Source organism: Helicoverpa zea, chromosome 1 (assembly GCF_022581195.2).
Source record: "Helicoverpa zea isolate HzStark_Cry1AcR chromosome 1, ilHelZeax1.1, whole genome shotgun sequence".
Taxonomy (NCBI): Eukaryota; Metazoa; Arthropoda; class Insecta; order Lepidoptera; family Noctuidae; genus Helicoverpa; species Helicoverpa zea.
In genome coordinates, this window is record NC_061452.1 from 7,082,607 (window position 1) to 7,098,180 (window position 15,574).

At 36.5% G+C, this 15,574-nt stretch overlaps 4 protein-coding genes across 11 annotated transcripts in view; 2 read left to right on the forward strand and 2 right to left on the reverse strand.

Annotated features, from left to right (window-relative positions):
* LOC124645685 (alpha-catulin) overlaps positions 1-4,646 on the forward strand; it is a 70,447-nt gene extending 65,801 nt beyond the window's left edge. Inside the window, exons 6-14 of one of the 2 annotated variants that reach the window (XM_047185544.1) lie at positions 421-678; positions 746-932; positions 1,088-1,170; positions 1,280-1,558; positions 1,780-1,949; positions 2,045-2,198; positions 2,276-2,482; positions 3,419-3,518; positions 4,216-4,646. In XM_047185544.1, coding sequence (XP_047041500.1) covers positions 421-678; positions 746-932; positions 1,088-1,170; positions 1,280-1,558; positions 1,780-1,949; positions 2,045-2,198; positions 2,276-2,482; positions 3,419-3,517 — 1,437 coding nt within the window. In that variant the 3' untranslated portion in view covers position 3,518; positions 4,216-4,646. The remainder of the gene's footprint in view (positions 1-420; positions 679-745; positions 933-1,087; positions 1,171-1,279; positions 1,559-1,779; positions 1,950-2,044; positions 2,199-2,275; positions 2,483-3,418; positions 3,519-4,215) is intronic. The other variant, XM_047185537.1, reaches the window with a different exon arrangement.
* Positions 4,395-10,280, forward strand: LOC124645736 (putative nuclease HARBI1). The gene is made up of 2 exons (XM_047185612.1): positions 4,395-9,160; positions 9,269-10,280. The coding sequence occupies exons 1-2, from the start codon at positions 8,937-8,939 to the stop codon at positions 10,137-10,139; spliced, it is 1,095 nt and encodes a 364-aa protein (XP_047041568.1). The 5' UTR covers positions 4,395-8,936; the 3' UTR covers positions 10,140-10,280.
* LOC124645740 lies at positions 10,271-12,122 on the reverse strand. The gene is made up of 3 exons (XM_047185618.1): positions 11,229-12,122; positions 11,023-11,154; positions 10,271-10,615 (listed from the first exon to the last, which is right to left on the reverse strand). The coding sequence occupies exons 1-3, from the start codon at positions 11,623-11,625 to the stop codon at positions 10,317-10,319; spliced, it is 828 nt and encodes a 275-aa protein (XP_047041574.1). The 5' UTR covers positions 11,626-12,122; the 3' UTR covers positions 10,271-10,316.
* A 95-nt stretch (positions 12,123-12,217) lies between these two features.
* Positions 12,218-15,574, reverse strand: part of LOC124645699 (septin-7) — a 32,577-nt gene continuing 29,220 nt past the window's right edge. For all 7 annotated transcript variants that reach the window (XM_047185600.1, XM_047185592.1, XM_047185583.1 and 4 more), the window contains one exon: positions 12,218-14,901. In XM_047185600.1, coding sequence (XP_047041556.1) covers positions 14,850-14,901 — 52 coding nt within the window. In that variant the 3' untranslated portion in view covers positions 12,218-14,849. The remainder of the gene's footprint in view (positions 14,902-15,574) is intronic.

Sequence of the window (15,574 nt, forward strand, 5' to 3'; positions counted from 1 at the left end):
GCTTCCCGCTACTTAACTAACATTGTAGGTACGTATACTAACTTTCTGCGATTAGGTTTAAAACTCGGTACGTAAGTACAGACACTGCAGTGGTAAGTAATTATGTAAAGCCTGCATAAAACGTACTTATTTAACTAAGATAGAAGTTATGAGATTTAGAAGCCCAATTAATGTTATAGATGTTTACTTTTGCTTTTTAGATGACATAGCACTATTTTATTTAACCTTATTATCAACATTCATATCTCAAATACTGTACTCACCTTTTTCAAAGCTAACAATTTTCACAAATTTTGTGTACCTTAGGTATTTAGTTGTCCCGTGTTAGATAAGCGTAGGTAAGGTAGGAATCAGCTATTTTCAAGTATTTTGGAATGTTCGATATGTTTAGTTTAAAAGTAAAATAAAGTGAACATATAGGCCGCGCAATGGGAGGCGGGCACGGCGCTGGGCGCGCTGCGCGGGCTCACGGGGCAGGTGCGCACGGCGCGCGCGCGCGGCGGCGCAGACATCACGCGCCGGCGCTCGCTTGCCTCCACGCTGCGAGCACTCGTCGAGCGCACGCACGACTTCACCGACTCCGCCTACACCTCTCACGAACATCGACAGAGAATACTCGCGCTCGCCGAGAGAATAGCCTACGAATTAGAAAGATTAGTTGCGGTCGCCGTATCGTTGGTAAGCTACCACCGTCATTTGTAATGATCATGTCGTATAAAGAGTTTATTAAGTTTTCGTGATTCAGGAAGAGCAAGGTGCCAATGGTACTGCGACGGCGCTGGAGAGTGCGTGCACGGGTGCGACGAGCGCCGCGTCGGAACTTGAACGCGCGCTGGTCGCTGCGGCGCGCGATCAAGCGCGAGATCTCGCCCCCCTCGCTGACGAAGCGAAGAGACTCGCCTCCGACCTTGCATACATAGGTAAACAACCAGGTATAGAGTATTGTCCTAACAATATACATTTTAGAGATTTGCATGTCCAGCTTTTCTAGAATCGACTAATCGTTATGGCTTAATTCTAAATTGAGTTTTTAATCTAAACAATTCATCGAGCATAAAATAAAGCAACTTAATGTTTTCATCTTCAGCTAGTTCCTGTGGTGAGAGAGAATCAGAGAGACTGCACAATATAGCCAGCCGGCTCCATGAACAATTAGATCACATAATAGAGGTAAAAACAAAAATATTTGCTTGGGTTAGTAACATAATCCTGTGAAACGGCAACCCGAAGTAACTATTACGGTAATCTCGAAGTAATACGTTAATGTTTGTATAAACAGGTTTGCAAATTACTGAGGCACATAGCTTTGTCGGAGACTCTGCAAGTGAGTGCAAAGTTTGCCGAAATAAACCTTAGGATATACGGTCCGCAAGTGGTGACGGCTGCGCGCACGCTGGCGGCGCACCCGGGCAGCGCGGCGGCGCGCGAGAACCTCGACGTGTTCGTGGACATGTGGGCGTGGCTGCTGGGCGACGCCGCCCGCCTGGCGCGCGACCTGCTCGACCTCACCGACGACCGCCCCGACAAGCAGCAGTACAGCAGTCTGCCCAGGCCAGGGGTATTACCACGTCTCATTCATCTACACATCCTGATCACTATAAACCAAATTAAGCCTTTTGAACTTTGAAGCTTCTTTCGACCCGTTCGCAGTTACAGATTTTGGTATTACAATTAGGTATTACAATCTGAGTCAAACAGTTTTATTTCTTAGCAGAACTATAAAATCATCGTTCTGATCACAATCTTGTCCATAATGTTATAATGCAAATTAATCCATAGAAACACGGGACAACCAGCAAGCCTCTGAAAGCAGTTAGGCTGGATTCTGACGAGCAAGCGAAAATCGCAAAGTCTGGTCTAGAAATGAAGATGATGTCTTCTGAAATGGATGCCGAGACTGAAAAATGGCAGGGCGCAGCTGCCGATGAAAATAACGATATTGTGAAGAGGTATATACATAACATTAATAATTTACTTTTAATATACTAAGTACTTAATTAAAGAGATGTTGTGTAATGCCAGACTCGTCTTTTATAAATTACAGGGCAAAAAATATGTCTTCCATGGCCTTCGCTATGTACCAATTCACAAAAGGTGAAGGCCGTCTAAACACTACTCAAGACCTCTTCACACAAGCGGAGTATTTCGCTGAGGAAGCCAATAGACTTTATAAAATTGTCCGACAGTTTTCTTATCAGGTAAACGTATTACGCATGAAGACTTAATATAGTTCACTGCTATATGTATGTATCTGTCATATAAAATATATTTTAAGGTACCCGCGGGAGCAACAAAAAAAGAACTTCTTGAGCATCTTGATAAGGTCCCAACGTATGTGCAACAGCTACAATTCACGGTGAAAGAGCCGACGGTTGGGCGCGCAGCCACCTTCAGCAAAGTAGACAACGTTATACAGGAGACCAAACATCTTATGAACGTTATTAGTAAAGTCGTAACTACATGTTTCGATTGCGCGAACAAGGTGACCGCTCATTCCATACACTTATTTGACTATTCAATTATATTTTCCGATTTCTTTTTCGAGCAACACATCGCACATTTTGACAGTTTAGTAACTTTTCTAGGAATTGTAAAGATTTTAGTGCATTGGAACATAATGTTCCTTAGGTACCTTTGCCGTGGGAGGCCCGTGTGGGAGTGGTTAAAAGGCACCAGAGTGTTGCACCTGTTAAGTACTTTAAAGATTATATTTAATTCGTGATTGTTAGAGTTTCGGGAAAACGGTGAAACAGTGTGATTAAAGTAAAGAGATTTATTCTTGATATAATTAAATATAAAGAAAAAATAATATAATCGACTGATATTTTAAAACTAGTTAAGAAGACATCAAGAATCAATCTCATTAGTTATTTAGAACATAGTTTTACTTAGTAATAGAGCAGTTCAAATTGTGACGACTCCCACTATTTTTTACGGTTTATTAATTTTAATTATATTTATTTAGTTATATCTGTTTTTCCTTCTCCATGCACCGGGTGGTTCCGTCCCCTCCAGGGTCTTATTCCTCTGGACAAAGCGATAAACAAAACGTCAGCACAGACGAGGGACGACTCGGTCTGTCTCTACCTTGCACCCGCTAACACATCATATTCACCGTTCTATATGCGTACTTTTGTATACGTAGTTTCCCGAGCATGTCCATAATGCAATTCCTTTACGAATACGTATGCTAATCAACATCTTTCTTGTACACACAAAATAATCTGCCAACCAGGACATGTATTATACGAGGACAGCTAAATTACACATCGTAGGATATTATCACCGATGTCTATTATGAACTGTCTCGACTATACCTCGTGTATTTCGACTTCTGTTCCTATTATCTTGTTATTATTTTTGCTTTTTCCATACCTCATTTATATTGTTTGTGTTATTTTGTTACATTTATTTTCAGTATTCCCTATGTATGCCTGAGAGAGTTCCTATGCATTGGAAGCCAAATTTACAAAAAGCATCCACGTATAAGAGTGAAAATAGTGTACTGAATGGTTGAAGTAGGTATTTGTGGATACAGATTTTGTGATTTGTTTTAAAGTTCAGTTTGTATCTAACGCAATTCATTAACAAACTGACAACTTACTAATATCGTGGATTTAGTGTAGCATTGTTTGGTGTAACCCATAGCTAATATCAATGTTGTTGGTGTGATGTTGCGATTGATAACTTTAGTTTAGTATCGGTGTGGTATTTAAAATATTTTAATTAAATGTTTATTCATGGAATATAAACTTAAATGAATAACTTTCTTTTTTCTCTTTTATCTAAGTATTTTTCTACAATTAATCTAAAGTCAATTTAACCCAAGACACTTGTTTTCAAATTATATTTTTGGAGATTTATTTACACTTACATAAAAGATATGATTTTAATTTATTCTTGGATTATTTCAACTATGTGTTGTATTATTGAGTATTAACCAGAAATTGGTTCGCGAGCATGGTGTTTCTTGTCATTTTGAGAATTGTGTATATCTTTAGATTTGTGTGTTATTCAAAATGCCACCTCCAGAATGATTTTAAACATAATTAAAGTGGAAATCTGAGATTAATCTAAAAGCACCTTCAAAATGGTAGGAACTGTCCTCGTCACGGTAAAAGGGAAAATTTTCCTTGCTGGAAATTTTTCTTTTTAGTGGCTTCCGTAGTGAGTATTGTGTTGCATAAGTGTAACTTGTGTTGGTATGGCATACAGTACAACCTGGACTTCACGGGGCTGACGGCGGGCGGCGCGAGCGGCGGCGGGCGCGGCGCGGCGCGGGACGAGGACGCGGGCGGCGGCGCCACGGGCGACGCCAAGCCGGGGGGGAGTAGCTCCGACACGGCCATGTGACAGTACGGCATGGGCCGGCGCGGCAAGGGCGACGCGCGCCGGACCAGGGTCAGCTTCCTCTTGTTTTAAAGACTTAAACGTCTTGAAACTACTCGTCGCCTGAAGTCGGAAGAACCGACACTGCGTCTATACATAAATCTGTGCTAAAATGCCTTTAATTATTGGATGGGTGGGACATTTAGGATACTTATGATTTAATAAGTGATTGGATAGACATTCAGTTAACAGATTTTTATAACTAAAATGTTAGCGTAAGTGGGTAAGGTTGTACTGTAATTGGTGAATCAATGCATGTTATAGTAGGAGTATCTGGAGTGAAAGGAAAAAAGAATGATGATATAGAATGAGGCGTTTACACAACGAACGGCATTTCGCACCGCTTTATGAATATGTAGCGCAGTACCGGTACTGGGGCCCACATGCAATCATGCCTAACTGTGACACAATGCCTAATATAACGCAGTTAGGTTTCACTGCGTGTGGTACTCGCACTCCGACGCTTGCTAGCAAATGATTGTAACTCGCATTTAAAGTACGGCGGTTATTGAATCGTTTGCAGCAAATTAGTTTACAGTAAGATGGACAGTACGATATACAAAGTAAGTTTCTGCAGAGCACTTGCGACACACAAAGCGTCTTTTCAACTCAACTCTTAGTATTTTTACTCTTAACGCTAGATCGCAAGCGTGCGGACGCAACGCATTTGGCTGTGGATCTAAAGTAATAATATAATATTAAAATGATACTTTGTTACTATTATCAGGGCCTTCAATGTTAACACCACAATACTTTACATGATATTCTCAAATGTAGCTTTCAGCGCTAACTTAATAATAGAGTAGAAATGGCATAAACAGACATTTGAAATCATATTATAAATATTGCCTCGAATAGAACAATTTGTGATCAATAATTAAGAAGAGTGAAATCGTACAATAAATATAATACTTGTTACACTTTCATAATGTTACACATTGTTACATTTAATACGTAAACAACACAGAGAAGCCTATTTTTTTAAGTTTCCCTCTCTAAGCCTGTTACAATAAGTATTTCTAATCCTACTTACTAACTTTATCTATTATGTAATATATGTCCTTTACTATTGTTTACACCTAAGCTACCTTCTCTGCGCACCCTACTGCACTCTCCGTGGTCCTGTTGCACTTTGTTTTGCGTTATGCACGACCGCTTCCTCACTTTCATTTGGCATCGGCGGCGACTTTACTTTCAGAACATGCTAAGTACTTTACTACATTATACCTACTTCAGAACTACACAGTGTTACTCTTGCATTCGATGTTATCGCATTCTTAGTCATTTCTCCTTCAACGAGTTCGTGTACATACATTAGAAAATGGTCATATTGACATTAAACTTGTGCAAGCTGCGCGTGCGGCTGTATACATTGCATGATTGTGAAACGGAACAAATAGATGTGTGTTGCATGTGTGTACCGTGGTTAATGGATGTCGTACGTCATCTTTCCGACGGGAGGATGTTTAATGTTAAGATGAGGGAAATTGACTCTGGTGGTTGCCCCAGCAACCCCCCCGTCGCCCAGAAACGCAGTGTTATATAGACCGTCGGCCAGTGGCGCCGGCGCAGAACGCGGGCACTCGTTCCGCAACCGCTCGTGCATGCTGCGATGTGTATACGGCTGGCATTGCATGTAGTCGCGCATCGCCCGGCTTCTCTGCAACACCGCTCATCGACTGTATGTTTCGGCAATAATTAACATATCAGTTTGTAGGTTATATTTTCAACTGCCTACAGACGAACGACAAAGTCGTTATTTAGTCTTTAAGAGCTTTATCAATAATCATAGAAAAATGAGCGTGCCTAACTCTAAGAAACAGTTGAGTAGTTTACCTAAGTATAATTATCTAGATAAAGAAAGTTTTCGCATAAAACAAGCATAATTACGCTAGATAAGGATGCCGAATGAAACGATAGGATCTAAATAAATTGGTGCAGTTTTGCAAGGTTTCAAACTAGCATTATACAATGTCCCTTACCTAATGACGCCAGTACAAGGTATGTAGTACGCTATTATATGCACTCCTGGGAGAACAGGTCTACTGTCACTTAATATACGTGTAAATGATCGACACGATATTACGTATGTAAGTAGTTGTCTAAGCCAGCTGCAAGTTTCACTCGTAGTTGACTGTAACTAGTAGTGCGCCGCTTCGCCACCGCTACGACAGTGTGACTCACTCTGTGTCTCGCCGGTACAACGGTGCCTGTCTTCTGTGCTCGAACTCACCTAACATCGGTCTATATAACACTTCGCTTGTCTCACATACTTTTAGCATTTACTCTTCTAAACTACGTGAACGATGTTGGCTTTCGTATTACCTCTAGTTATATCTTACGAAATTGTTATCTAATACGATACTGACTACTTTAACTAATCTTTAATCTTGTTTATTGCCTTCTTAGTTACCTACTTCATAGTACCTAATGTATTAATCTAGAATTCTAATAATTACTTATAAGTCAGTTTCAATTGTAAAACGAGATGATTAGATTAGTTACCCACAATATTATAACTAATGTAAAGAGCTTGATTAAGCTTTATAAAGAAGAGTTGTGAATCGAACTTGTGGCCACGTAAAGTTAGAACAAAGTTTAGCGTAACTGCTTTGACTGTTAATAACAATTAAGTTTATTAAGGATTTTCACTAATTATAGTGGAGTGACATGTCTATCGATTCGTGGGCTATGAAATGATTAAAATGCCATCATATTGATTTTATAGAAAAATAAATAATGATTGCGAATGCTCTAGGCAAGTGTTGGAGTAAGTAAAGTACTTACAGCTGGCCGTTATGTTTAACTGCTAAATGCAAGCAAATAAGACTATACTTTTTTGTATAGTCAGTCATAATAAGATATACTTTGTACAATATATTAACAACATTAAAAAATCAAATTACAAAGAGTTGGTCCATACCGAGCAAGATTAATATTGATAAGCGCTCCGCCACACAACTAATTGACAGTCACTGCTTTCACGGTCATATCATGGTATAAAGTTAACGAATACATGGTATCATTTACTAATCATAGTATCATTGGAGTACATACGTATATTGTAGGTCGTGAATACAATAGCTGTGCCATTGTGCCTCCTCGCTTAGACTTAGCGTTTAGCGAATTAGCACCGTTACAGAAATATTCCACGTTATCGAATCATATAATTTATCATAAAATAATAGTGAATTACACAATAATTAACGGTCATCACATTATCGATATCATAATTTATCGGTTAGTGTATAAGTAGAGTTTAGCGATACAGTGATTTGTGATATTACAAGATACTTATCGAGATTTAGTACAACGTCCTATAATTTCAGCGTTTTATAGTAATTAAATTTAGTAACACGAAAGAACACCAAGATAGTAACCATAAATACTAAATAATTATATAATTATAGTTTAGATATTATATAGAAAAGGTATATAGTTTGGGACCTCGATCGAGGAGACCATAGCACGAGATTCTTCTATTTAACTAACAGTAAGTTTAGTTCATGCTGAATTTGAAATTGCCTAAATGCAAATTATCACTTAGCAAGACATTGATTTCAATAGCGAATAGTTAGTGAATGAATGGCCTGATAACTGTTGACCTACCTCGACGCTGAGCAATCTAAAGCAAGGAGACAATTTAGATATAAGGACAAGTTATGTAATATTGTTTGCACTTCAAATAACGTTGGTACATTTAAAGAAGTGGCTTAATTTCCATTGTTTAAAAAAAATATAATCTAATAAAAAAACTGAGCTTCCGAAAGTTGAATGCCTATTTCCTTAGCGCGTATGTACCGCGCGTAAGCAATAATCTGCAGAGAAATAAACAAATCATAATTTAATGAATAATGGATCAGACACTTAATATCACACATGAAATGATGTGCAATGTACCTAAGTATAATACATATATTTTCTATTATTCTCTTGTCATGTAATGTGTAAATTGATTACCCTGAAGGAGTAAAACCCCGATAAATGAATAGATAATGTAAATAAAGTAATTTTGATAGAATTAAATTCAGTGGAAATGTCTTAGTTAATTCACGTATCGTCAAATATTTTAAAATCAATTTAATGTTACTTTGTGTATAAAGATTGTATTGTCGATAAACTGTTGTGATTGTTATAATATATTTGAAGTTGCATTTTCATTATTATAAGGGCCGATTTTTCAATTGTCAGATAAACAAACAGATAGGGTATATTCGAGAGATAGCGAAGTTGATGAATTTTTCAATGGTCGAGTAAGACCTATTGGACGAATAAATCCTTATCTGAGGAATTAATTTATTTGCCGCCTTGACCGCCAGGTAAGTACTATTCGATTGATAATTTGACGCAGATGACGTTTTAGTTTGAAGTTATTTCTTGCGCTATTAACAATTTATCAATTTATTATGGATATTTTCGATAATATTGATGACTTGGCTATCGAAGAAGAGACTTTAATAAATGAATATATAAATCCACCCGAAAGAAAAGAAAGAATAATCCGCCCAAGGCCTGAAAGTTATTTCTTGCGCTATTAACAATTTATTATGGATATTTTCGATAATATTGATGACTTGGCTATCGAAGAAGAGACTATAATAAATGAATATATAAATCCACCCGAAAGAAAAGAAAGAATAATCCGCCCAAGGCCTGATCACTTTAGGATTTGGGATTCAAAAGAATTTCATCGCAGATTCAGACTTCGGAAAGAGTCGGTGCAATATTTACTTTCCCTAATTGAAAATAAAATCAAGCACCAAACAGAAAGGTACGTAAGCGGTAAGCTGTTATATCGCACTTTCCGTGATGTAAGATAGTGCTTACCTATGTATGTACTTACAATATCAGTTAAAATAAGGGCTTTTATTTGTTTCAGAAATCAGTGTATTTCACCCATGTTGCAGTTATTAATTGCACTGCGATTTTATGCCACTGGAAGTTTTTACATAACTGTTGGTGATTTTGGTGGTATTCATAGTTCCACTATGTGCCGTATTATTAAAAAAGTTACTGAAGCTATAGCATCTTTAAGAACAATATTCATAAACTTGCCAAGAAGTGACGAAGACATCAGAAGCACTCAACTAGAATTTTATAAAATAGCCAGATTCCCTAGAGTAGTATCGGCTATAGATGGCACCCATATTAGGATTCAGTCGCCTGGTGGTAACACTGCAGAAGAATTCAGGAATAGAAAAGGATTCTTTTCGTTTAATGTTCAAGCAATGTGTTCAGCAGACTTGATGTTTCAAGATATAGTTGCACGTTGGCCTGGCTCTACCCATGATTGCATGATATTTGCCAATTCACATGTGAAATACCACTTTGAGAATGGTGAATTTGGCAATGGAATTATACTTGGAGATAGTGGTTATGAACTAACTAATTACCTACTCACTCCTTTTCAAAATCCAGACACACCAACTAAGACTTTATATAATGAATCACAAATTCGAACACGGAATGTTATTGAAAGGTGCTTTGGAGTTTGGAAAAGACGGTTTCCAGTCCTAAGTATAGGATTAAGGTGTAGGCTGCCGCTTGCACAAGATGTGATTGTAGCCTGTGCTGTACTACACAACTTGGCAAGATCAAAAAATGAGGAGGAACCTCCAGTGGACCCAGAATTGCATATTCCACCACAGCCTATATTTCCACCCGCTATAGCCGATTTTACTGGTGATGAAAGGTGCCATACTAGGAACTTAATCTTAATAAATTATTTTCATGCCTTACCTACTGAATAATCTAGGGCAGCCAAGCTCAATTTTTCAACAGTTTTACTACATATAATCTTTATATTCATTCAATAGAAATTTATGTTTATCATATGTGCAATTTCTTTTTCAATTAATGTTACATAATAAAAACATTGGTATTTTATTAAAGTCAAGTTTTTATTTTTCAAAATAATGAACAAAAATCTAAGTCATGGTATTTGGAACTGCTCCACAATTACACCCATTTTGTTTTAATTGTAATGAGTGTAATTCTTCTTTTCTTCTCTCATCATTAGCTAAATGCAACATTTTCAGTTTATGCTCCTCCTCCATAAACTGGTGCTCAAGTTTGGCAGTCTTCATTTGGAGCTGTACTAGCTCCAGTCGAGCTTCGCTTAATTTGTCTAGTTTGGCGGTGACACTAGCTTTGGAGACATTTGGTTTTAATACATTGGACACCCTTGATTTTAAAGCCTTTGGGTGCCATTTGTCCCAATTATTTTCTGAAAGTAATACAACAACAATTACATACAATACATTACATGAAAGTATACCTACATTTAGTATGGGCTTATGGGCTAATTAAACATAACCCGTCTTACCACAAAAACTTTTAAACGTCAGTTTAAGCCTTGTCTAAAAAAATGTCAAATTATGACGTTGACATATGGTTCATTTTGCAGCCACAATTTTTTTAGACAGGTGTAAATCAGGTGTTTAAGTTTTTGTAGTAAGGCCAAACATGTTTCATTTGTTTGGTTTATTATTAGATATCAAAACACAATCTGTAGTACCCTACTATAATCTTACAACCTGCCTGCAAGCATAAATTATAAATTATGGCCTCATAGAATGCTCCTTAAAATAAAATAACTGAATTTAAGAACATCTGACTTTTATAGACATATACCTTTTTGATTGTCCTCAACAATTTCCCCGATGGCCAAATCAACTACTGGATGGGGTTGGAATGAATTTTCTGGTATTTCTTCTATTTCAAAAATAATATTACTATCTTCAACTTCTTCCAGAGGAGTAGATTCTGAAAAATATTATTACATGTGAGCTTTTGCACTTTAAATAGTAACTGGTAACCAAAAACATGCCAATACTTACTTGAAATAGTGTCACTGTCGTGACGTGGCTCAAGTCCTGTTATGTTCGAGCAGATGCTAAGCACCTTTTCATCGATTTCACTGAATTCTGGAGCTTTTGAAGGCCCTCCTCCAGTTTTGTACATCTCTTGCCTTTGCAGAGAAGATTTCTTTTTTGTGTTTTTTTTTATACCCTCGTATTTCAATTTGAGGGTCTTCCACGATCGGGCATTTGTGGACACTCCACAGGAGTTAAAATTCTCTTCTATTTGCCTCCAGGCTGCCTCCTTATCCTTATTAGTAACGGCATCAGTTTTTTTATTTTCAACAATATTTTTAAATTTTGCCACTAAATTAATTAGGAGCTGAATTTCAGCAGAATCAAAATTGGCTGAGCGCTCTCGTTTTTTGTTTTCCATTATTTTACTTTATGTTTTTCACAAAATCAAAAACAACTCAAACTGAACTGGCTATTTTTAACCTAAAAATTATAGACGGATAATTTGACAGGATAGAAAAAAGTCTGTCTCTGTCTAATGCATTGCTTAGCGATATATTTGTTTCACTTCTCAAAAGCTAAAAATGCTAGAGTTGAAATATTGGATCAAAACGTTATTCATGCAATAAATTACTAATGAAAAATCGACGAGCATCTATTCGTCTGTATAAACAGTCCAATAACGTTATTCCTTAGAATAGTTATTAGGCATTTTATCTGATGATTGAAAAATCGGCCCTAAGTAGAAATATATTTTCCATAGTGCTGCCAAAGATATTTAATAATATATCTAGATGTAGTAACGTTGTTTACATAACAGAATATTTTGAGGTTGTTCGTGAATTTATGGATTGTATTTTGATGTGGTCGACGAATGTAATAACACTGTGTACGTGATCTATTACATCACCAAATAAATGAGGATTCATACAAGGATCTGTGACTTTCATTACATCTCGCTCCTAATTGACTTTCACTTCATTGGTATCCAAATATAAAATAAAACGATCTACTCCTATATATTACGTATTTATTTATATTTATTCAAAGGTACAATATATTACATCGTCTGAACTTCCTTCCTCTCCCAACACATCACAAGTCCATCGTAATGACTAAGCAAATGATCTGTATGGTAGTGGGCCGTAACCCTACACAAAATACAAAATTAAGCATAATCTTATTACCTAAAGTACTAAATTTAACGCGGAAGTCAATACTGTAGTGGAGGAAATAATACAAATGTATTCAAAAATTGCATGCTGATTAAATAAAGATTATGCATGTCTCATAAATAACGTGTCATTTTGTAACATAACCGGATAATATATATTTTGCTCGTAAGATAGTAATGACTAAACAAAATATTTACATAACCTAAAATAAGATCGCTAACGATAAGCGGTATATTCATGTGTATTATGAGTCTTAAGAAGATATTAAAACAACAGTAACTTTATAGCATGTATTAAAGTCGATCAAAGATTAATAGCAGAGTTGACAAAAGTATGAATAGATTTGTATATAATTGTAGACTGCTCGATGAGTTCGTCAATATTTGTTGTTGGTGAGAGATCCTTACATCATTCCCTTATCCGTTACTATAAAGAAACGCTAACAACTAGCTAGAGCTAGATTCTATTTCACAACTGAACTATGAGCATATTTTAATATCACTAAGCACAATATAACTTTGTATAGTTATAACAAACGCCGTGCGAATCAAACCTCCGGCAGGTGGAATGCACCAATTAAGCCGAAATCGTATTACACTGTAATGATATAGAAGTAAAAAATATTTCTTATCTAATTCGCTTTAAAATTTAGAATGGTGTTTTACCTAATGCGAATTTTTCAAATAGCTACAGTATTCTCTCTCTACTTATAAATATAACAGAAAATAAAAGCGTTAACATAAGTATATCTCCAATATTATTATATTGAAATTTTATTATGCTATATTTATCAGTAAAGATATAGATTTAGTGCCTATGCTTAATTTCATCCAAGTATTGAGCTGAATCTTTCACTTTCCGGATTAAGTTTGTCTATCTAGTGTTTATGAACATATCATAATATAATAAATACAATAAATCATGAGACATCTGTCTTCGATCAAAGTATACCGTTAATATAATATTAAGCTATTTGGCATCTTTCTGGACGTAAATGTCTACTCATAAGCTGTAATATTGTTTGTGCTACGTCGAATGCTGCAGGCAGCTAAAACAGTTTCAAACCCCAAAAGTAATAAATAATTATATAAAATATGTATTACAAAATATTTTGGAAACACAAGAAGTATAAAATTAGGCCTCACTTATCATAATAAATGCTTTGTCATGGAAAAGTCTTATAAATAAAATACATACAAAAGTAATCTCATACAATGTAGACTTGTGGTAGAATTTTGTATTAAGTTCCTCAACGCAATATCAGTTATATGTTATTACATCGTGTAGTCTTCGATAATCGTTGTTTCATTATGCTAAGTCCATACAACTATAAGTTACTAATTAGTTAAGTGCGCCGTGTGCGGACTATGGTCCTTATTATATTACTATTCCAGTTGCGACACTCTTAAAAGACCAATCTGCAAATGACGTAAAAAATCTCAATACGTGACGTAAAATTACAAGAATATACTCAATTACAATATTTTTGGCATACATCAAAACATTTTCAAGTGAGGTTCAGTGGCACACCCTTTTACTTAATTATTTATTGTTGAATTTGAGTGATTAAAACTTTTATAAGGTTAATAATATGCTGAATCTATTTCATTACAAGTAAAAAGGCATACGTGTACCGTTGTTCAAATAGAAACAGAAGAGTCACCAAACAAGTTATTTAGTTAAGAAGACCTGAACATACAAAAGTTTGAAGTACAGTAATTAGTGAGACAAATACTTATTGTGAACACACATTGCTGGACAGAAGACAAAAGCAATTTCAATAACAATTATTGTGTTTACGACAGCAAAGTTACTCGTCACAACACTGAAAATGGCACTATAATATAACCCAGTTAGGTTGAAAATTAAAAACTTATTATGTAACAAATCTCGCTACTCAAAGCTGATTTTCAGATTTGAAATACAAAGACAATCACGAGTTCTGTTTCAACAATTTAATCTCGATATGTACAGTCCCAATAAACTAAGGTTTGTCAATTCTAGCAATCAGAAGGTTTTAAGTATCTATTTTACAACGCGAATAGAGTTAAAATACGTATAGTATTTAAATAGTATTATGTTCGAAAAGTCACAGATATCATAGACATTAAAAATAATTTCGTCGAGTATGTTTTGTTATCAAACAAGAGGCCGCAGTAAGGATGCGGTCAGAAAATGAAATCTCATTTAGCATAGTTATGCACTAATAGTAACAATCATCGATCGAATTTATTCGGGTAATTCGGTATTAACGAATAAAGAGGCTAGACGCCAAGGCATATTTCGTTATTTTTAAATTTAAAACGCGACATTAGGAATCAAACTTGTATAATTTGTACTCGGACCTCCAAAATGTATGCAGTGTGCGACCGAGGATCCGACTGTCGATCGATGATGTGGCGCCGGTCGCCGCGAGGTTAGTCACGCGCAAGTAACGGTGGGTGCGAGGCCAACGAGACTATGGGCGAGTTTAAAACAAACCTTTCTTTTTCTTATCCTTCTTATCCTTGCCGTCGACAGTCCTGGAACATAAAAATAATGTGTTAACACATACACACCTAAAGAAACCACATACCTAAATTCCTTTTTGTGATAGTCTAAATACCAATAAGCATACTCTTCCGTCTACTAATGGGTACCGTACAGAAAAGTAACGTTGAATCAAACATAGTAAAACTTCATTGAGAAATATGTACATATTAACCCTTCAAAACCAGAAGGGAAACAAAAGGAGTAAAACGAAAGGGACAATTGGTAGATTGTGATGATATCGGTAATAGGTTGTGCGCACCACCCGTCTTTACCATTCTTATCAACATAGGAATATTTGTAATTTTAGTCACTGTTTCATAGAACTAGTTTTTCCTTACGAACCAATTTATCTTATATGTTTAGCCATTTCCCAACAATGTTGGGGTTGGCTTGCAGAATAACTGGGCTGACCTCCTCAACCTAGTATCTGGAAAACCCAATACTCCTTAGTACACCCAGCCAAGGAGCGACCGTGCCAAGCAATCTATTGGTGAAAATTGCATAATACGATGACGAAGACGTACGACAGCTGGAACGTCCAGCTGTTTTGGTACCGCCGACTCCGACTGCTGCAGCTGTAGCGCGGTATAAGACACAAGCAGTACGTACTCCTTGGAGTTGGCCTCGAGCGAGCGGCGGCGCAGGTCGTCGAGCGAGAGGCCG